The following is a 22,251-nucleotide window of genomic DNA, read 5'->3' as shown; positions in this document are numbered from 1 at the left end:
GTTTTGGGTTTTTTTTTTTCCTCCTCTTTTTGTGTAAATGAAATACTAAAAGGGTTGAGTTAGAGAAACACAAAATGTAAATGTTGCTGCTGGAGGCGGGGTGCCCACCTGAGCCTTACCTGGGCAGAGCACAGCTCCCCCAGAGTGCTCATTTCTGAGGGTGTTGAGACAAGGTGAGGTGTGAGATTGTGTCCCTGTGCCCTGGGGATGACACTGAGATTGTCAGAGCATTTATATTCCTGAGAGGGAAGTGATGCTGAGCCTGACGAGGCTTGCTGTGTGCCTCAAGTGAGCAGATCTGGCCTTAACTCTTCCTGGAACCTGTTTATTTCAGGCTGCTCCGTGGCTGAAAGGTGGAAAATGGAAACTGGAGAGGCTTTGTAGTTTGGATGTTCATTGGGATGTTGTGCACTTGAAATACTTGGAGTTGTTGGGTCTCCAGCAGCAGTGCTGGGGTCAGGCAGCTTTGTTGTGGGAGAGATGCAGATGGAGAAGTAGAATCACAGGATTGTTCAGGTTGGAAAAGTCCTCCAAGACCGTGGAGTCCAACCATCCCAGCACTGCCCAGGCCACCACTGCCCCATGTCCCCAAGTGCCACATCCACAGGGCTTTTAAAGCCCTCCAGGGATGGGGACTCACCCCTTCCCTGGGCAGCTCTGCCAGGCCTGGGCAGCCCTTTGGGTGAGGAAATTTTCCCTAATCTCTGACCTAAACCTTCCATGGTTAAAGCAACTTGAGGCTGTTTCCCTTTGTCCTGGCACTCCCTGCCCATGTCCCAGGTCTCTCTCCAGCTCTCTTGATGCCCCTTTAGGCACTGGAATTGGCTCAAGCATCTCTCTGGAGCTGGAGACTGCCAGTTCTCCCAGGTTGTCTCCAGAGGGGCTCCAGCCCTTGGAGCATCTCCGTGGCCTCCTTTGGACTCGCTCCATGTCCTTCTCCAGTTGGGAACACCAGAGCTGGATGCAGCACTGCAGGTGGGGTCTCAGGAGAGTGGAGGAGAGGGAAGGAATGCCAAGGAGGAGGCTCTCCAGATCTCTGAGTACAGGTGTGCTAAGGGAAATCTTAGTGCAGGAAAACGGGCTGGATTCTCAGGAATCAGCACAAAACTGATGTCAGAGAACAATAAATTGATTTTGCACTTCCCCCCATCCTCTCTGCAGTGCAAACCTTGGCTGCCACAGGTTGTTGGCTGGGAAGAGACTGGTGTTTCCTCTGTCTCTTCATCCAGAGCATTTGTTCTCCTCTCCTGGAGCAATTGCAGGTCAGGGGATAATCAGGTGGCTTCTTGGTGGAACCACACCAGGGCTGCTCAGAGCCTCACCAACCACCTGCCAAGGAGTGCTGTGGCAACCAGCAGGGACTCGGCAAGTGCTTTGCAATTCCTCCATCCACAGACTCCCAAATCCAACCCCAGCCTGTCCAGAAGTGTCCTGGTGTGAATGTTCAGCTTAGCTGGAGCTGCTGATGTTGAAGGAGTCGTGGTTTGTGCAAAGCCTTGTTTGGGTTTGGGTTTGGAAGTGGGAGTACGGGGGAGTTCCCATGGACAGCGAGGTCCAAGGGCTGCTGCTCAGCATCCAACTCCTCATTTCCATCAGCTGGAAAATTACACCTGCTCTTGCAAGTTGTAGTAAACTGCTATTGAGGGTATTGTGTAAAAAATGGGTCAGAATATCAGTTACTGCTCGAGTTAAACACCCGCCGCCTTCCATGCAGTTTAACCTGCAGAAATACTGCTGGATGAGCTCCAGGGAGTGTTCCTTGCTTCTAAGGATAGAATTTGGCCCCACAACCCCCTCAGAAATCTGAAGGGAACCATGTGTAAAACTGTGTTAAACCACAGATCGGGAACAGCTCCCATTAATTGGGTTTTAATGTAGCTCGCACTCAGTGTGAGCCAGCCTGGATGTTAGAGGTGTTAAAAGGAAGCGTTTTGGTCCATTTTTCACTGAAGTGATACAGACAGACAGCAAGTTTATACATTATAGTTGTGTTTCTGTTCTACTACAGGAGATTTTTCAAACATACATGCATAGGCAGTACATAAAAGCTTAATAAAAGTGCCTGGTATTTCTTGGGATCACAGCCTGGTTTGGGTTGGAAGGGACCTCAGAGCCCATCCAGTGCCCACCCCTGCCGTGGCAGGGACACCTCCCACTGTCCCAGGCTGCTCCCAGCCCCAATGTCCAGCCTGGCCTTGGGCACTGCCAGGGATGGGAAGTGCCTCAACAAGAGCAAAATGTTTGGATTAAACAATTATCTCTCCACGTATCACTTGCTAGGTCAGTCTGGGATAGGGTGGCAGGTTTAACATGGCTTTAATAGTAAAAAAAGCTCAAAATTGCTAAAAATCCGTTTTCTTGCTTGGATTCATTGTTTACACCATTGCTTGGTGTCAGTGAAAGTTCTGCAATTTGAGTGTGAATCTGTTCTTCCCAGATCCCAGAGCCAATTTGAGTTTTCTGGCTTAGGTGGAAGCTGCTGCTGCAGGGGGAACTGCTGTTTTCTAGACAGATTTGGGTATTTTTGAACTGTTGTGCTTGAATGTTCGAGGGTTTTTCTTACTAATAGTAATAAGAGTGAAAACCAGTAAGTGGAAAAAACCAACAAGAAGAGTTGTCTGTGTAGTACCCCAGGCAGGCTGTGAAAGAGCTGCTGAGGAGGAACAAGTGTTTATAACTGTCTTTGCATTTGCAAAACTCTGGGGGGAAAACAAACAAACAAAAAGAAAAGAAAAGAAAAAAAAACCCACACAAAAATAAACCAACATGACAAACAAAAACTAACATTCCCAGCAATCAGTGTTGAGGGGGAGGAAAAAAACAGGCTGTCTTTAATTCCTCCTAATCAAAGAGATTAAAAAGGATGGAAAGTGAAGCTGTGGGGTTTTTGGAAGCTCTCTGGCCCCAAGATCTGTGTGGGGAGATACAGAGGGGGCAGGAAGGGACTGGCACTGGTCCCTCTGCTCTTCCCTCATCCATCCTGAGTCCTGAAGGACTGAGCCCCTCACCAACACCAAAAATGTTTGTTAGAGATGAGATACAAACACATTGTCTGGTGGAAGGTGTCCCTGCCCATGGCAGGGCGTGGAATGAGATGATCTTTAAGGTCCCTTCCAACCCAGACCCTTCCATAATTCTGTGATTATTAGTTGGAAGTGTATGATTTTACTTCTTTGGACTAATTACCACCTTCAATTACACTGTTAAAAGTTATGATACAGCTGGTGTTCAAGGAAAATTGATTTTCTCTCCATTATCCCCATGGATTTAACATGTTTGTATGGAGAATTAAGGTCCAGTGGGCTGTTAGGACGGACGTTGGAGATTTAGGCATCAACAGCAGGTTCAGGGTAGGTCCTTTCTTGGAACTTAAAATTTACCTGTAAATATTCTTCCCTAGGAGGGTGGGCAGGTCCTGGCACAGGGTGCCCAGAGCAGCTGTGGCTGCCCCTGGATCCCTGGCAGTGCCCAAGGCCAGGCTGGACATTGGGGCTGGGAGCAGCCTGGCACAGTGGGAGGTGTCCCTTGGCACTGGGAGGTCAGGGGTCACCTGGAGGGGGGGTTTGCTGACACCACGTGCAGGTGGGGGCACAGGAAGGACAAAACCTCGTGGTGCTGCCAGTCGTGGTTCAGTTCAGCCGTGGCTCCGCTGGCATCGGCCTCCCCAGGACATCAAATTCTTGTGGAACCAGAGAATTCCTGTGTGTTCATTTTTATGTGGGGATTTTACAGCCTTTTATAACGAGATTTATCAGCATAAAACGTTGGCACACGGTGAAAATTGGGGAAAGTTCAGCCATCTCATTTGGGCAGGTTGTGCTCACAGGCACTCACACTTGCAGACAGTTTAATAACAGTATTTGGCACTGTCTCTTCGAGCTGCTTAAACTAATTAATGCATTTGCTCCCCACAGGATGAAACTGAGTTTTCAGATACATTTCCAACATGATGTGCATGATCGCTAAATATTTCATTCTTTTGAACTCTTAACTTCACGAGTGTTTTATGTGGGAGCAGAGGCAGGGCATCTTCTGCCATGAAAAATGTGCAGTGGCTCTGGCAAGTGGATAATCTGTGCCCCTGTCTGTGAGAGGAGGATAATCTGTGTCCCTGTGTCAGCCCATCCTCGGGAGTTTGGGCATCACGAGGCACTCTGGTGCTGGGGGCTCTGGAGCTGCCCCATCCTCCCTCAGCTGCTCCGTGTCCAGATGCACTTTGTTCCCTTTTCTCCCTGATTCCAGCAGGTTCCCAGAAGTTTCAGGTCCATCCCATCCCAACCTGCCAAAACTGAGGGTAAGAAGGGGATTTTCTGCACTGGGTGTTGGTTGTTTAAAAGATGCCATCAAGGCATCCCCAGGACCCCTGAGCAGGGGGGTTAAAGCTAATCCTGCCAGATTAAAAAGGTTAAAAAAATAGTGAGGACCAATTTGGTTTGAAATAAACCTTTCTGAAGGAATCACAGTAAACAAAATCTGTTTGCCTAAGGAAAGCCTCGTAGCAATCAGCCAGTAACACAACTGCTTGTGCTAATGAACCCAAAGCTGTTAATGTGGTTTCTTCAGTTAAATTGATTCATGAATTTTGAAGAGAACATTATCTAATGAATTTTCTTTGAATAGAAAGCAATTAAAAGGACAAATCAGTCTGATTAACCCCAAAGTCACCCTACTGCCACAAATGGTGTACAGTTTGAAATTATATCATAAAAAACTAGAGCAGATTTGCTATCTCTTTGCCCTCTACTAATCCATGTAAATTAATGAACAACAAAGTTAATTTCTTTGATGACCCTTTTCTCGTATCACCTGGATTATGCTGATGTTTAATTTGCTTAATGTTATAATAAAGACTAAACAGATTTTTTCAATGAAGTGATTATCATTCCCTTCAGTTAAGAAGTGATTTTTATTATTTAACACACACATAACGCCGTATGGGTTTCCTTTAAGAACAAAATCACATTTCTTTACCTTCCCACAGAAGGTAATCAATGTCTTTTTTGACAACTAAAGAAAGAAAATGGTTTTAATCAGTTTGTTTCTTTGCCAGAGCAGGAGGCTGAGGCTCTCAGCTGGGGGAAGGGGTCTCTTCTCCTTTTTTTTCCCTTTTTCAGTCACCAGCTCACTCCTCTCAGTAAGTTATCCACAAGTTAGCTCTTCAAAGCTTTTCCGAGTGCCTTGGAAGAGCAAGAGGTGTTCAACCCAACTCAAATCCAAACAGGACTGTGCCTTTTCCTTCCTCAAAACAATCCTGAGCTGGGTAACACCCTGAGATGCCGAAGCGAGCAGCTCCTAATGCATTTGCTTGTTCATTATTTCAGCAATTGGAACACTTAAAGCAATTTGCTGCCGAACTAAAATTAAAATAATGGCCGACACATTACATTTTCTTTTCCCCCTGTATCACCAAGGATGTGCAGGACGTTCAAGGTCACAGCCAGTCCTTCCACTTGGCAGTGTGTGCAGGGCTGAGCAGTAGCTCGGGGGTCTCCACGGTGGAACGCAGCCAGCCGGGGTAATTCGGAGAGCGCTGGCTCTAGGGCGTCTCTGCCGCGTCCCAGCTGAAGTTGGAAATTAGCTGGAGATGCCAGGCCTTTGTCAGATAGGTACAGCCACTTATTCCTTCCCTTTTAATTTGACTCTATGCTAATTTGTACTCCGCCGATTTAATGGGAAAAACCACATTGTACGAGTTAACAGGATAATTGTACTCGAAGCAAATTAAAAATAGAGGAAAATCAAAGCCTTAAATCCCTTTTTTATAGTGATCGGTTACTCCAAGCGCTCTCTCTGATAATCATGCATTTAAATGTAGTCATATAGGGCACAATAACAGGACAGTGCACGGGGCTGCTCCAATTTAAACTGGAAAACTGCCATTGAGCCTCTCTTGGCGTTGGGATTTTTGACTGTTTCATCCTGATTTCTGCAGTCAAGCAGCACTCACTCCCTTTGCCTTGCAGACTCCTTCACCAGGCAGGTGCTGTGGACCCTGCTGAACGATGTGAAGTTTGGGGAGGCCGTTTCCTACAAGCAGCTGGCAGATCTTGCTGGCAACAGCCGAGCAGCCAGAGCCGTGGGAGGAGCCATGAGGAGCAACCCGGTGAGTCCACGGCACCTTCCAGCCCAAGCTGGTGGGAGATGCTGGATTTAGAGAGCTCTGCAGGCTGAATGTCATTAGATTAAATTTATCTGCTCTGAAACCTGGTCTGCCATGTTTTTAATCAGCAATAATGCACAGCCCAGTTTAGAGTGATTTATGCCCTACCACTTACGGTGTTGGGTTGGGAAGAGAAGCACTTCTGTTACTCACCAGCCTCTGCACAGTTTGTTGTTCTCAAACTTTCTTATGTATTTTTAGGTCAGGGAAGTTTTTTGTCTTCCACATGGACCTTATTTGGCAGGTTATGAGTGGTTCTGGTCATGTTAAAAACAGTCCATCCACTCTGGCATAAATATGATTCTGAAAACAAGGCCAGGAGCACCCTGGGCTAGTGGAAGGTGTCCCTGCCCATGGCAGGGGGTGGAATGGAATGAGCTCTAAGGTCCCTTCCAGCCCAAACCAGTCTGGAATTCTGGAGGTGAGTTCCAACCCAAACCAGCTGGAGGGAGCAGCACTCTGGGTTAGGCCTGTGGATTTTGGAAAAACATTATGTTACACTAATTGATCTCTGTCCGTTTCCCCAGTAATTATCTTTCCCTTTTCTTCATCTGGGTGTGGCTTTTCAGGTGTATTCATGCACCTGAGTCACCCAGGCTGGTGTCTGAAGCTGGTGTGTGGTTCAGTGGGTGCTGTGTCCCGGTGTGCCTGGGTTGGGATCAGCCCCATCCTGGCTGGCAGGGTTTGGGGGCTCAGATGGGTGGACCTGCACTGTTTGAGGAGCAGTTCAATTCCCTAAAGCCACAGGGTCACAGAACCCCAGAACAATTCAGGTTGGAAGGGACCTTAAAGGCCATCTTATTGCACAGTTCCCCATGGGTAGCACCCAGCCAGGGAGACCCACACAAGTCCTTGTGGGGTTGGGCTGTACGGCCACCCTGGTATTCCCAGCATCCATCAGATCTCCCTTTGAAGCAGCTCCTATAAGCAGCACAGAGCAGCGTTTTGTCAATGCCCCACATTGTACTTGACAATACAAACTATTTTAATATGATGGAATGCTTTCCAATATAATCTGGTGTACATTAAGATGAGGCAATCCGATGCAAACCTGCAGGAAACAGTTCTCAAAGAATAACAATCCAGCGTTGTGCAAAAGGAGATGTAATTGCTATTGCCTAGAAATGTACCCAGCTTTGCCCTCAGGCTGCAGTGGAGCAGCAGCATCCAAAGTAGCGGTAACAGCAGGTTGTGGTGTGAAAATTCCTGCTTTTTCCCCTGTGAGGAAGGATGAAAATAGTTCTGAAAATATACAGCAAAGCTACTGCAGTTTTTTTAAATGGGGTCCTAGTTATTATTGCCATTTCCCAGCCCATACCGTGGCCACAGTGGTTTCTGTCCCCAGCAGAAAATTTTTAAGCTATAGTTATAGATAATAATGTATAGCTGTAGGGAAAAAGAGCTGTATTAATATAATACCACCTCAATATTTCATCATAGAAAGCTGATGATTAAAAAAAAAAAAAAAAAAATCAGTACTATAATGAGAGTCCTGCCCATCGCAAACCACAATTTTGCCAGTGCTCATCTCCTGGAGGTAATCTGAAATTCCATCCATATTCCACGTGCAAACACACACATCGTCCTTTTGCACTTCAGTGTGAGCAACTGTTCACTGCTCCTCGTATTTCCCACAGAAATGTCTCCCTGGTCCTTCACCTGTGAGCCATCCTGTGCAGGTTGGCTGTGCGTAATGCGCACGGATTTTATGCATGAGGTGAAATATAAAGATAAATTGTGGCACTGCAGAAAACCCCCTCACCTTTGTTAGTTCTATATATAAAGCCATCAACTCTTGCAAAAACAGATTTTCTGACCCAGTTTGCAACTCCTCTACGTTGCAGCCTCATACAAATGTTATTAAAGAAAATACTGAGAGGACCAGTGTGAAAACAACACGGGAGGTCAGAGATTCCTCAGTAACCACCCAGGGTCTAAACCCTCAGTCCAAACCCCAAACCCATCCCTGGAAGTGCTCAAGGCCAGGTTGGATGGGGCTTGGAGCAGCCTGGGGTAGTGGTAGATGGATTTGTGATAAACCTGATTTAGTGAGGGTGGTAGTACCAGGAAGAAGGACCCTTTGAAATAACCCTGAGCCGGGCGTCCCACATCATCCCTCAAACACTTGGATAAAATCACAAATCTCACCTTTCTCCACCAGATACCAGCCTGTTTCTCCCTCCTACAAATCAAGGCTTGGTCTTTAGTTTGGGCAGTGTACATCCCACAGGTTTCCCCTGGAAGCTGGGGTGCTTCACATAATTCATGGGCTGACCTTCAGCTTTAGGAGAAGGTGAAAGAGGTGCCAGCAGCAGCTGCCTCAGTTTATGCCCAGGACAGGGTGGGGATGGCTCACCTTTCGCAGGAGAAACTTCCCGGAGTTTGCTGTGGTTCACAGTGATTGCAAGGTCTGTGGTCCTCAAAGGGAACCCATAAAGTTCAATTAAAAATCTCATTAGACTGGTAGAGGAGGATCAAAAAGAAATCACAGAGGCTCATGGGAAATGGAGAATGTTGGGCTGATTAGTCCAAGGCCATCCTAAATGAGTGTTCTGTGCCTTAAATAAGATGTCTTCAGCGGTCTGATCACGGCACTCAGAGCTGCCTGCGCTGGGTTTGTGCCCTCTGCAACTGTGCTGCTCCTTGGGCTCACCCCAGCCAGGGGCACAGCCTGGTGCTGGTATCAGTCTGTCCTAAATCAGGGGTATTACATCAATCCATCCTGAGTCATGGATATAATATTGAGCTACACCATGGATATTCAGGCAAAATGTATTGAGCACTGGGGGAGCAGTCGTGCACTTGTGAGAAGATTGTGAAGGGTGGATCTGAAGCATTGTGGACACATAGAAGGACCTGTGTGCTCATTCATGGAATCATGGAATGTCCTGAGCAGGAAGGGACCCACAGGGATCATGGATCCAGCCCCTGTCCCTGCACAGACCCCCCAACAACCCCAGCCTGGGCATCCCTGGCAGCGCTGTCCAAACGCTCCTGGAGCTCTGGCAGCCTCGGGGCCGTGCCCATTCCCTGGGGAGCCTGGGCAGTGCCCAGCACCCTCTGGGGGAAGAACCTTCTAATATTTTCATTCCTAACATCTGCACTGCCTTTGGTGGCTGGTGATAACCTGGGACCCACCTTGGGTCACATCACAGGATTTGTTTCTGCTGGGGAAGAGGGGGAGAAAAAGCAGGGGGTGGAACTGGATCATCTTTAAGATCCCTTCCAGCCCAAGCCAGTCTGGGATTCTGTGACACGAGCAAACCACAAGACTCTTTTTTGCTGAGTGTGTCTCAATGTGATACCTCAGCTGTTTCCATTATGGCCTGGAGCAGGAGCTCTCCAGACCTTCAGCTGTGCCATGGGACGGTTCCCTCGCCTCAAACTGAACACTGGGAACGACCAGAGCACCAGAACTTGCTAAATGCAGTTCAGAGTGATCAATCCCATGGGCAGGGAGTTTTCCCCCCACCTTTTTCCCCTAAACAAACGCATTCTGGAGGAGTTGGTTTATTCACAGATCGCCATGAGCGTTAATGACCGGCCCAGCCTTGTTCTGCCACTCACCCAGATGGCTGTTGATAAAGATTTAGCATCATGTTCCGAGTGTCAGGGCTGTCAGTAGTGCTGAACCATTTGACCAGAAGAAAAAACGCACAGGGAGCTATTGATTACAGCTTCTCAGTGTCACTTGTTCACCAGGATTTAGGTATTGATGAGGCTGCGAGTGAAAACAAGCTCTTTCCCTTGTGGGCCTCTACCCAGAAGAACAAAAGCGAAGTTGGAGAAAATATTCAGCTGGTGCCCGAATCAGAGGGACTCCAGCATCGATCCGAGGGCTTCTTCATGTTATTTTTTTGTTGGAGACAAATCTTTGGGTTTGGAAGTTTTATAGCGTTTGAGGTAGGGGCTGTGTGTGTGATGGATTCGTGGAGTAGAGGAATTAGATTTCACAGCATGAAGATTTCAGCAGCACTATAATATTATGAGCTGCTTGGTTATTGATAAAAATTACATTAAATGTAGCTGAGGCATTAAAGCTCCAGACTAGGGTAGTTCTCCCTCTAAAATGTCCTTAGGGCCCTAATAAATTTTAGCAGGTTTAATTATTTTAGTAGGCTGAACGTTGTCACCACAATTAAGCCAAACTGAAGCAATATTCAATATTTTTAAATTGCAGTGCTGGTATGGTCTTTGTACCACTTCTACATCCAGAGCTGTGGAGGGTGACGGGTGGGTGCTTGTGTTGGGACAATCTCAGCATGGAATTCTTTGGTTTGGGCATGGAAAAAAGTGGCATTTATTTCATCCCTCCTCTTTTTCGCTTGGTGGTGAGCAGCTCAGCCCCATTTCCCTGTGCTGTGAACGGGTCCTGCACCCACCCAGGGATCATCCAAGACCCCACATTTGAAAACAAAGTCCTTTTTTTTTTTTCTCCACCGAGATTTATAACCTTACCACCAAAATCTGCTGCTTCACTATGTGTATTTTTAAAGGACTGCAAATGAACCTCAGAGATGTTCTACGATGTATTATTATGGCTTTGTCAAGCCAAGCCTCCTGCAGTAACTGCGGGGAGTGTAAAGGCAGAGAAACCCTAAAACAGAAAAACACTTGCAAAAAAAACCACAATTTCTTTGAAGAAGTCATAAAGCAACTGTGGGATGGCCTGGCATGGAGCAAAGCTTTTACTGGTGCTCCCTGGAATTGTCACAGATGCCTGAATCATGTGGGGCATTGCCACCTCCAGATAAAGCAGATACTGGAAGCATTTTTTACTTAAACCTTGATCAACAATAAGCACCTGTGTTTATTCCCATTTAATGTGGGCTGAGATTAAGATTTTAAATTTCAGGCATTGAAAACAGTTAGGAAAACTGAAGGAACACCCCAAAAATAAAATCCTCTCAATTTATGGTCTGGCCAGAAGCTGTTCAGCTACTTCGGCTCAAATATACCACAGTGCTTGAACTGTAATGATTAAATGGGATTAAAATGAGTCAGGGTAAAGTGTGTAATTTGTCTGTGTGTCTGCTTAGAAATAAATTACAATTTTTGACTTGAAATATCCAGATTTGTGAGAACTGCCCTTTTGGGTGAGTTACTGTTGTCCCAGCTCCACCGTTGCAATGCCATTACTATGCAGTTACCAAAACACACCCGTGATTAGAGATGATGTATTGCAGTTTTTATGGTGTGTACTTCAGCTATGATAATCACCTGTAATAAAAAAATAAAAAAAAAAGCCCCACATTTATGTTCTTCTCTGCATTATCAGTCCATTATGTAACTTCTGGCATTGATTTTGCAGAATCTGTGTCGTGTGGTTGTAAATGATAGGGAGTAGAAGGCAGAGAGGGGGGGAAAAAGAGTTCTTAGAATTGGTTAGGTCGGAGTGAAACTTCTCCTGTTGGATGTTTTAAAAATTCATAACCCATTTTGGATTGACTTGCTGCTAAATAATAAATGGTGCCTTGGTCTTCCAGAGAATTTCTCTGGGGTACAAGTGGAGGTGCTGCACTGAGGATCTGCCAGGGAGCCGAGGCACTGGGATCCCTTCTCAGTAATCTGTATTTTCCCAGAAGTCCTCTAATCCTGGGATGATCATGGAATCCCAGAATGGAAGGGACCCCAAAGCCCACCCAGTGCCACCCCTGCCATGGGCAGGGACACCTCCCACTGTCCCAGGCTGCTCCCAGTGTCCAGCCTGGCCTTGGGCACTGCCAGGGATCCAGGGGCAGCCTCAGCTGCTCTGGGCACCCTGTGCCAGGGCGGGCCCACCCTCCCAGGGAACAATTCCTTCCCAGTATCCCATCTAAATAGTTCCTCACGTGCATTTTGGGTCTGTGAGGTATCGGCCCCCGCCCTGGGCACTGAGGGCTTGGCTGGCACGGGGCAGCAGAACCTGCTGCTGCAGGGAAGAATTTATATATGGCGTTTAATATCTCAGGTTTATCCTTCTAAAGACTTTACATCATTTTTATGTATTAAAATTCCTGTCCACGTCTATTTTTTCCCTAAGAACTGGGGTGATCTCGGGGGTGGTGATCAGCTCCGTTCGTGCTCTGCCGGGAGCGTGGCCCTGATGTGGCTGCTCCGTGTCCCTGCAAGCCCGGTGCCACACAGCTCCTGCATTTTAGAGTGCTGGATTTATAGACTCGTGGAACCACAGCATCATTCAGGCTGGAAAAGACCAAGCCCATCGAGTCCAGCCTGTGGCAGACCCCACCAGGGCACCGAGGGCCGCATCCCGTTGCTCCCGGCACGTTCCCCGCACGTTCCCCTTGGCCTCACCCTTTGCTCCTCCCGGATTTTTGTGTGTTTTGCAGATCCCCATCATCATCCCGTGCCACCGGGTGATCCGCAGCAGCGGGGACACCGGCAGCTACGGAGGGGGACACCTGCTGAAGGAGTGGCTCCTGTCCCACGAGAAGCTGCAGAAGGAGAAGCTGACGCGTTGATGCGGCCACTAACCAGCCACGCCACACAGCCACGGCTCCTGGGCTTGTAACAAGCTCTCAGAGCACCCAGCAGAACTCAGAAAAATGGTAAATATTTGAGTGACATACAAATATAATGCAACATCCAAAGTGAAATGTGTGGTGGCACCACTATATTAAAAAAGCGGGATGCGTCCTGGGGGAGGCAGCTCGGCTGCCCTTTCTTGTTTTTACATTTTACAGCAGAATGACTACAGCGATCCAGGCCTGTTGTGCATGGATTTTGTTCCCATCTCCAGTCCTGTTTTGTTCTATTTTTAATGTCCATTAAAGCAGGGATAAGGGAGTGGGAGGGATGTGGCAAATACGAGGTGGAAGCTTCCCCCTGAGGAGGCGTCTGGCTCGCGGCGGGGGCGGCCCAGCCTGGCACGCTGGGCCCTGCCCGCCCCTGCCCAGCTCCCCCTCCCCACTTTGGGGCATAAAATGGTGTTTTACCTCAACAGGAGTTAGGGGGGCACAGGGAGATCTATGCAAAAGCAGGCAGCTGTTGAATTCCTTATTCCTGCCTTTTCTTTTTGGACTGGGAGATGGGAATATTTTTTTTTTGCATCAGCAGGGGAAGAGGTGTTGCTGGAAAACTGTACGTTTTGGATGAGCGGTTTGATTCGCCAAATTAAGCAAAATATTGAAAAGCTCATCGTAGTTGCTTCCTTATCAGCAGCACATTCCTTTATCATTTGAGTTTTCCTTCAGATTTCTGCTTTTCTCTGTTACCCAAAGCTTTATTTCCCGTAGCCTCTCCGTAGGAAGGATTCAAGAGACATTAAAGCTAAATTTTGAGGTGGTTTTAGCAAGGTTCTCTGCGAGTACGAGCCACCAGAAGCTGAAATTTCCGGTATGGGAATCGTAAATTGTAACATGGAAATACTGATTTTTTTATGTGTTTTATCATATTTTCATGGATGTCTCTTTAGAAAGGCCATTGCTACCCCCCAAAAATTATTGTGTGGCGATGTGTTAGTTAATCCAGGGTTATTGATACCTCGGAATTACTTCAATAAAAAAACTGCTTTGCATGTGCAAGTGTCTTTGGGTCTGTTTATAAATAAAACACAGGGTGTGATATATGGGGAAAATAAACTATACCCCACTGTACAATATAAAGCTGTATTTTTATCAAGGGTTTCTTGTGGCGATATAAACCACAGAAGCAAAGCTCAAGTGGTTTGTACGTGTCACCAGAACCCCGAGATAAAAATATGGCCTTATAATATGTACAGTTTGGGTGTATTTTATTATTTCTTTATATCTCTGATACATGCTGCCACCAAAAGCAGGCGGCAGCAAACGTCAGCTTTAACCTTTCCCACATTTGCATCCCTCGATGGGGTTTTTTTTCAGGTATTTGGGTTTTTTCAGGGATGTGACTTTGTTTTTGTGGGGACGGGGATGGGGAGAGCTGGGTTTGGGGTGGGTAGCGCCTTTCCCAGGGAAACAGCCAACTTTGGGAGTGAAATCCTGTTCTGAGGCAGAGATTCGGGGTGGGCAGGGACAGGCAGGGATAGAGAGGGACAGGGATGGGCAGGGATGGACAGGGCAGGGATAGACAGGGATAGGACAGGGACAAGGAGGGATGGACAGGGAGAGGGGCAGGGCCAGTCAGGAATGGAGAGGGACGGGTGAGGTGGACAAGGATGGGCAGAGACAGGGATAGTCAGGGATGGACAGAGCCAGGAAGGGATGGACAGGAGCAGGGGCAGGAGCAGGGACAGGGATATAAGGACAGGGACAGAGATAGGGACAAGGATAAGGACAGGGACAGGGATGGATATAAGGACAGGGATGGGGATGGGGACAAGGATAAGGACAAGGATAAGGACAGGGACAGGGATGGATATAAGGACAGGGATGGGGATAGGGACAAGGATAAGGACAAGGGTAAGGACAGGGACAGGGATACAGGGACAAGGATAAGGACAGGGATATAGGGACAGGGATATAAGGACAGGAACAGGGATAGGGACAAGGATAAGGGCAGGGACAGGGATATAGGGACAGGGATACAGGGACAGGGCTACAGGGACAGGGCTATAGGGACAGGGACAGGGCTATAGGGACAGGGATGCAGGGACAGGGATGCAGGGACAGGGATACAGGGACAGGGCTATAGGGACAGGGATACAGGGACAGGGATGCAGGGACAGGGCTATAGGGACAGGGACAGGGCTATAGGGACAGGGATACAGGGGCAGGGATACAGGGACAGGGATACAGGGACAGGGATGCAGGGACAGGGATACAGGGATACAGGGATACAGGGACAGGGCTATAGGGACAGGGACAGGGATACAGGGACAGGGATACAGGGACAGGGATACAGGGACAGGGATACAGGGACAGGGCTATAGGGACAGGGACAGGGCTATAGGGACAGGGATACAGGGACAGGGATACAGGGACAGGGATACAGGGATACAGGGACAGGGCTATAGGGACAGGGATACAGGGACAGGGATGCAGGGACAGGGATACAGGGACAGGGATACAGGGATACAGGGACAGGGATACAGGGATACAGGGATACAGGGATGCAGGGACAGGGATACAGGGACAGGGATACAGGGACAGGGATACAGGGATACAGGGATGCAGGGACAGGGATACAGGGACAGGGATACAGGGATACAGGGACAGGGATACAGGGATACAGGGATGCAGGGACAGGGATACAGGGATACAGGGATACAGGGACAGGGATACAGGGACAGGGATACAGGGATACAGGGATACAGGGATGCAGGGACAGGGATACAGGGACAGGGATACAGGGATGCAGGGATGCAGGGACAGGGACGGGCGGTGCCGTTCGCGCGCTGCCCGACAGAGGGCGCGGGGCCGGGGCCGCGGCGGGGCCGGGTCCCCCCAGGTTTGGGGGGTCTGGGGGGCACCGGGAGGGACTGGGGGGGCTTTGAACGGAAATAACCCTCAACAGCCAAGTACCCATTTGGCATTAATGAAATGCGTGTGTTTGTGAGTGTGCGTGTGTGCGTGTGTACATCTGTAGAAAAGACAAATGGCGTGGGTGCATACGCTTCTATAGACACATTTCGTGTGTGTATAAATAAAGTTGTGATAAAATAATGCGACGCCAAGGAGGTGCAGGGGTTGGGCTTGGGCTTGGGCTTGGGTCACTCTCTGCCCCCACAGGTGCCCAGGAGTCTTCATCCCGTGGGTGGGGCTGGGGACAGTGTCTGGAGCTGATGAAACACCCCCACACTCTCCGTATGTGACAAATGAACCCCCCTGCCCCCTGGCAGGCACCAGCATTGTGCTTTTTTCCCAGGAATTGGGTTCCCCTGCCCTGCCAGGCCCCCATCCAGCCTGGCCACGCACATGGCACATCCTGGCCTGCAGCATCCCGGACCAGCACGCTGCTGCAGCCCTTCCCAGGGCCAGGGATAATGAAAGATTCAAAAATAGTATTTGTTTTGGCAGAATTACATTTAGAATGAAATAGATGCCCTTGACCAGGGAAGAAACTGAATTTTGCAGCAGGTCCTTTTTTTCCCCCCATACAAACAGGCTCTGCAGCCAGTCCAAGGCAAATGGGAATATTTTTGAAGGACTCCCTTGTATTTCCTGCATCAGATTTGCAGCAGAACTGCAGCCACACTGGTTGTACTGTTCGATGCCAGGATGAAAAATGCAGATTCCACCCCATGTATCAATCCCAAATGGGAAAGGGCCCCAGGCTCCAGGATTGTTACAGATCACTTCCATGCACGCCGAGTTTGCGGCATAATGAGCTCAGACTGGAGGCATCTTGAACAGAAAACTGATTCATTGGCGTGGTGGGGACGTTTTTAGATATGTGCCCAGATTTCCTGGTCTTTGGAATTAGAGGAATTAGTCATCTGATCGGGACGAGAAAGATCTGGCCCTTAAAAGTTTCCATTTAATTTTTTTAAGCGGTTCTCAAGCATCAGGAACTTTTTTTTAAGTGATAATTGATATTTTCTGTCAGTGGAATTGATGTTGTTGGTAGGATACATCACTGTGCAAATTGTGTTAAGTTACAGATAAGGAGTGGTGATTTGAAACTGTTCCTGTTAACATTTATTATTATTTTTGTTATTATCATCATTACTATTATGTTCTTTAAGATCCCTTTCACCCCAAACCATTCTGTGCTTCTGTGATTATTATTTCTTCTAGAAAAATCACAGATTGCTACTTTTAATCATTTTCCCCACTATTTTAAATTTATATTATCTATAAATACTGTGTTGCACCCAGCTTCAAAAGACTTGGTATTAACGTGGTTATTTATTGGGAAAGGTGGTGTTGCAAAGCTGCTTCCTTAGAGAAAATGCGAAAATGAGTAAACCTTTAGAAAACCCCTTAAAAACTTAAAGCGTGGCATTCCAAGGGGAATCCTGTAAGGTTTAGGGACTATTTCAAGAATAATTTCCCAATAAGAACCTTCCAGGAATGCAAAAACCCTCGAAGAATTGCGTTTACAGGTTTAATTGTCATTGCTTTTATATTCTTGGAGAAATGGAGCAGAAATGAGGTTCCGAGGCTGCCGTGTGAGGGGCCGTGCCCTGCGCTCCCCGCCCCTGCGCCGGCTCAAAAACAATGGCAAATATTCCTGGCAGCCCCTCCCTGGCCATTAGAGAGGAGATTTCGGCGCTGCTGATGTGCAAACGCAGCTTGTCGAAGGCCCGGCTGCTGGTTGGGTTTGGAATAACGTGTGTAGGGTGTGAGAAACAAACACCCACACGGAGTGTGTGCCTGGGAACAGCGACATTCCTCCCGTTCTCTTTTTTTTTCCTCCTTTATTCCTCTTTGGTTTTCTTTTTTTTCCCCCTCTTTTTTTTTTTCTATTTTCTCTTCTTTTTTCTCTTTTTTTCCCTTTTTTGTCTTTTTTCTTTCTTCCTTTTTTGTCTTTTTGTCTTTTTTCTTTTTTCCTTTTGTGTCTTTTTTTCTTTTTTCTTTTTTCCTTTTTTGTCTTTTTTTCTTTTTTCTCTTTTTTTCCCTCTCTTCTTCACTTTTTTTTCCCTCTCCTCTTTTTTTTCCCAGAAGCTGTGTCCTAGCAAAACCCTTAATCCCTCCCTATCCTCAAACCTTGGCTCTCCACGTGGTTGCCTTTTCCTACCCCTTGTTTTTGTTGCTCAACACTTTTAGCCAGACACGAATCCTCTATTTCCTTTTCCCACTCTTCCAAATCCTTTTTCCTCCCCCAGTTATTACTCCAGGGGGATCAAGGGAGAGCAGCCCCCGCGTTTTTCTCCTTGCCCACCCGGGGTGATGCAGGGATGGGGAGCCAGCGCTGTTCCCGAGCCTGATCCAGACCAGCCCCTGTCCCGTGTGAGGGAATGTGGAGCCGGGGTCCGGAGGAGGTGCCCAGCCTGACCGGAGCCGGGGCCGGAGGAGGTGCCCAGCCTGGCCGGAGCCGGGGCCGGAGGAGGTGCCCAGCCTGGCCGGAGCCGGGGCCGGAGGAGGTGCCCAGCCTGGCCGGAGCCGGGGGTCTGCGCTCCATCAGCCGCGGCCGGGATGCAGGAGCTGGACCACGAGGTGCAAATTGACGTGAGAGGGATGCTGGCAGCACCTCGGGCTGATGAAAGGACATTGTTAACAAGCCCTTAACGTTTCTCATTAATGGCTGGCGTGGGCGGCTCGGGTTTTTTGCGCTGAAAAAAGCCAGAAGACAAAAAAAAAAAAAAAAGTTCCACCTGGGCAGTCATTAAGATCGATCCCGTGCGTGGAGTTATCAATTTTTAAAACCTCTTTAAGTGCCTTATTTAGTTATTTTAAACAGGGCTTTTTATTTGTTGCTGCGAGTTTTCCTGGAGGAGATGGGAGCGTGGGGGACTCCTGCTGGGCTCTTCTCCTGGATCAATCATCATCCAACCCGCAGGAAAGGGGGTGCTGGCCCATCCCTCCCACTGCCCGTGGATGCTGCGAGGTGCCAGGGCCGCCCATCCAGCTGGTCCCGTGCTGGGGGTGTTGTCTGAGGCGGAATTGCTTTTCTTTTGCTGAAATTCTCGCTGCAGATGGCAGCAGGGGAGATTAAAGAGGAGCTCCTGCTCGCTGGGTTGGCGTGGGAGGAACAAGGAGGAAGGTGAGGGTCGAGCCCGGTGCGGGGGCTCTGCCCAGCCCCAGGATGGGGCTCAACCCAACTTAGGCACCAGCCGAGGTCAGACTGGCTGGGAGAGGTTGTGTTTAATTAAAATAACCCTCAGCATGACCCCGAGCGCAGAGCTGCTGGGAGCTGATGAGGAAAACAGCTGCAACCCTTTTATCTGAGGACGAGCCACCGCACGATGATGTAATTTTCATTTCCGATGAGCGCCGGGATGACCTAATTCCACACGGAATCTTGTCTCTCACTTCAAAGTAGGGCATTTCAGTCGATCTGGAATTCGGCTCCACTCAGCCCCTCCCAGCCCTGCTCAGATCCAGGGCTGGAGCACCACGGCAGGACAGCGGGAGTGGGAATCCCAAGTGGGTTTGGGTCCAAATTTGACTCAAATCTTTAAAACTCCAGAGAGCAAAAGGAAACCCATTGAATTTCCATTGGTGCAGCCTGGGATGGTTTGGAGAATTGTTTTTGTCAACTGCCCAGAGCAACTGTGGCTGCCTCTGGATCCCTGGCAGTGCCCAAGGCCAGGCTGGACATTGGGGCTGGGAGCAGCCTGGGACAGTGGGAGGTGTCCCTGCCCATGGCACTGGATGGGCTTTAAGGTCCATCCAACCCAAACCATTCCATGATTCTGTGATTCTACGACTTTGTTCTCGTGGCTGAGCCTTTCCAGGAGGTTCAGTGTTGATTATGGCCCTTGATTTTGGGAAGCATAAACCTCAAACGTGGTCCTTATTTCTGCCTTCATGAATCAAACACGTTATGTGCTTTTGTAACTCCCATCAATCAGCATGGTAAATGCAGGCTGAATTTTGGGGCGCAGTGAGCACACAGCAGCCTTTCAGTAGTTACATGACAAAATAACTGGTGGGAGGAAATGATTCCTTCATAGTGCCCAGAAAAAAAATCCCTTTGTCCCGTCCGAACAAAATGCTCACAAGCAAAATTTGATCACAAAACCATTTTAATTTTTACTCAGAGAAAGTTTTCCCACGAGGGGCCCAGGTCAGCACCTGCCCCAAAGTGCAGGTGGCCCAGAGTTGTGTGGGCAGAGCCCTCAGGAGGCTCAGGGGTTTGCAGGAATTAGCGGGACATTGCGGCGTGAGCTGCTGCACCAAAGCATCATTTACAGACGGAGTCGCGACGACACGGTAACAAACTTGGTGTTCCCCAGCTGGACTATGGATGGTGCCTCAGTAATCAGCTGGGATGGCTGGAAAGCAGCTTCTGTGCCCGGCCCCCTGGCCCCTTTGGCTCCCCCAGCCCCAGAATGAGGAGGAGCCCGAGGAGCAGAGGAAGGTGACCCCACAGGCCAGCGCCGTAATTCACAGAGACCCAGCAGAGATCATGTCCCAGCCTCGCCCTCGGCAGCCGGGGGACACCAGCAGAGGCTCCTCGTGCTGCCAAAGGGCCCGGCGGGGTCAGGGCTGTGCCGAGGACACACAGAAAATGCCTTTTATTTTATCTAGAACCTGCAGAAATTTGGCCTTAACTCATCCCCTCAGGCTGAGCTGTTGTGGCTTTTACTGTTTTTGAAAGGCTTTCTGAAATGTGGCCTTCTTCACGCAAATAAATTTTAAAATATATAATATAGAGTGAGTTTATAACAATATATAATATATAAATTAATTTGGAGGGAGAAGACCGTGTGTGCTGGGGACTCCTCTTTTTCAGAAGCTGTGACTGAACATCAGACCAAGGCTGGATTTCTGCCACTGGAAGGGTTTATTTGTGCTGGGTTTTTTCAAACCTTTATCCAAAAATTACCATCCTAAACACCCCAGTGGATCAAAAGATGGACCACCACTGATGAACAGAGATCCAGCCTCTTCAGGAGCTCCATGCCTGCAGTTTGGAGCAGGATCAGGAAACGTGGTTTAGGAGAGAGAATCTCAATCTCTGCCTATCAAGATGTCCTGTTTTTGATAGGACACACAATTTCTGATCTGAGGACTATTATCCTTTTTACTTTCTGTGTCAAAAGTGAGGAGGATGGACCCCATGTGGCTGTGACAGATGAGTGGCAGGAGGGATGGGAAGAATAGAAATGGGGAAATAGAAAACTATCCTGGTTTTATATCTGAAATAGATACAATAGATAGATCCATATCTATATATCTACATAGATATGAGGTGAGTGCCCACCCTCATGGCCAAGGCTGAGAAACTTCCCCCACAAAGAAGTAGTTCCGCTTAAAGCTCTATTTAAATGAGGCCAAAATCAACCTGGAAAATAAAAGCAGAAATTGAAATGAAACTGGTATATTGGCCATGGAAGTCTGCATTTTGCAGCCTTTAAACTTCATTTTGCAGCAGGTTATTGGGCAAATACAGCCGAGTGCAGAAGAGGATGGGACTGGAATGAGGTTTGAACCTCCGAGCGTCGCGCGGCCTGGAGATCACCTCTGTCTCTGCACAGCAATATCAGGAGGCTGGAAACTCCAGACATGTTTGTTCACTCCCACAGCTGTTTACAGCCTGTTTATCCTCCGAAATGAGCAGCCTAAGCCCACCCTGAGTTGCTGAAGAAGTGGCTGCTTTGAGGAGGAGCAGGCTGTTAATTGAGCAGCTCCTCATCCCCGGCTCGGCAATCAGTCTTCCTGTTCCGCCGCTGCCGATGACCAGCAAACCTCCTCCAACCTTCTGGTTGTCAGGAAAATTGTGACAAGGCGAATGTCAGATCATGTGGAGCCTTCTGAATGTTTCTGACCCCTTCAATCTGTTTTCCAGCCTGGGTATGGCAAAGAAGCTGTGTTGGACTAATTGGTTGTCTCTCTTCTCCAGGCAGCAGATGAAGTCCAGGTACATAATCTGATTCTTTTGGATGAGCAGCATCCTGTCTTTCACAGCTTTATGTCATGTCAGCCACTGCAGGATTGCTCTGGAAAAGTCCTTTTTTGCCAAAGCTGGAGCAGAAGATGTAGAGATCCTGCAGCCACTCATCTGCTGGGGTTGAGCAGTGCCCAGCGGAGGCTGCAGCCTCCCTCTGACTGTTACCAAGAAAAACCTGATTCATCCTCCTTGAAACACAAAATATTGCAGCTGCCAAGAGGAAGCGATAGCTTGGAAATGCTGCACTTCCATTGCTTTGTCTTAACTGATACACTGTGCTTTCAGGTAGAATATTCTGTGTTTGAAATGACCTACATAACCACTGAGCTTGATTTCACTCAACTGCCCTGCTCTCTGCCCGGTAGCTTTTATCCTGGACAGTGTTTTCAGGGCTTTTGAATTGTTTCCTGCCAGTGGCAGTAAAAAAATATGAGAGGTATCAGGCTTGAATTTGGTGATCTGGGGGGGGAATTAAAATACAAAGCTAAGAGGGAGCAGTGTTGGGTAAAACTGGCTGGAAACTTCAGAGCCAAATTGACCCCAGACATCAGAAAATGGTGTGTTGTAGTTAACCAGACTGTAGAATCATGGAATGGGTTGGGTTGGAAGGGACCTTAAAGCCCATCCACTTCCAGCCCCTGGGCAGGGACACCTTCCACTATCCCAGGCTGCTC

General features: G+C 48.3%; 1 protein-coding gene across 3 annotated transcripts in view; it reads left to right on the top strand.

Moving 5' to 3' along the window:
• The window catches only part of MGMT (O-6-methylguanine-DNA methyltransferase), a 138,406-nt gene extending 124,726 nt beyond the window's left edge, over positions 1–13,680 (top strand). For all 3 annotated transcript variants that reach the window (XM_032116460.1, XM_032116459.1, XM_032116458.1), the window contains exons 5-6: positions 5,964–6,103; positions 12,490–13,680. In XM_032116460.1, the coding sequence (XP_031972351.1) occupies positions 5,964–6,103; positions 12,490–12,621 (272 nt within the window). In that variant the 3' untranslated portion in view covers positions 12,622–13,680. The remainder of the gene's footprint in view (positions 1–5,963; positions 6,104–12,489) is intronic.
• Positions 13,681–22,251: the final 8,571 nt, after the last annotated feature.

Source organism: Corvus moneduloides, chromosome 8, assembly GCF_009650955.1.
Source record: "Corvus moneduloides isolate bCorMon1 chromosome 8, bCorMon1.pri, whole genome shotgun sequence".
Lineage (NCBI taxonomy): Eukaryota > Metazoa > Chordata > Aves > Passeriformes > Corvidae > Corvus > Corvus moneduloides.
This window is presented reverse-complemented; position numbering and strand designations above follow the sequence as displayed.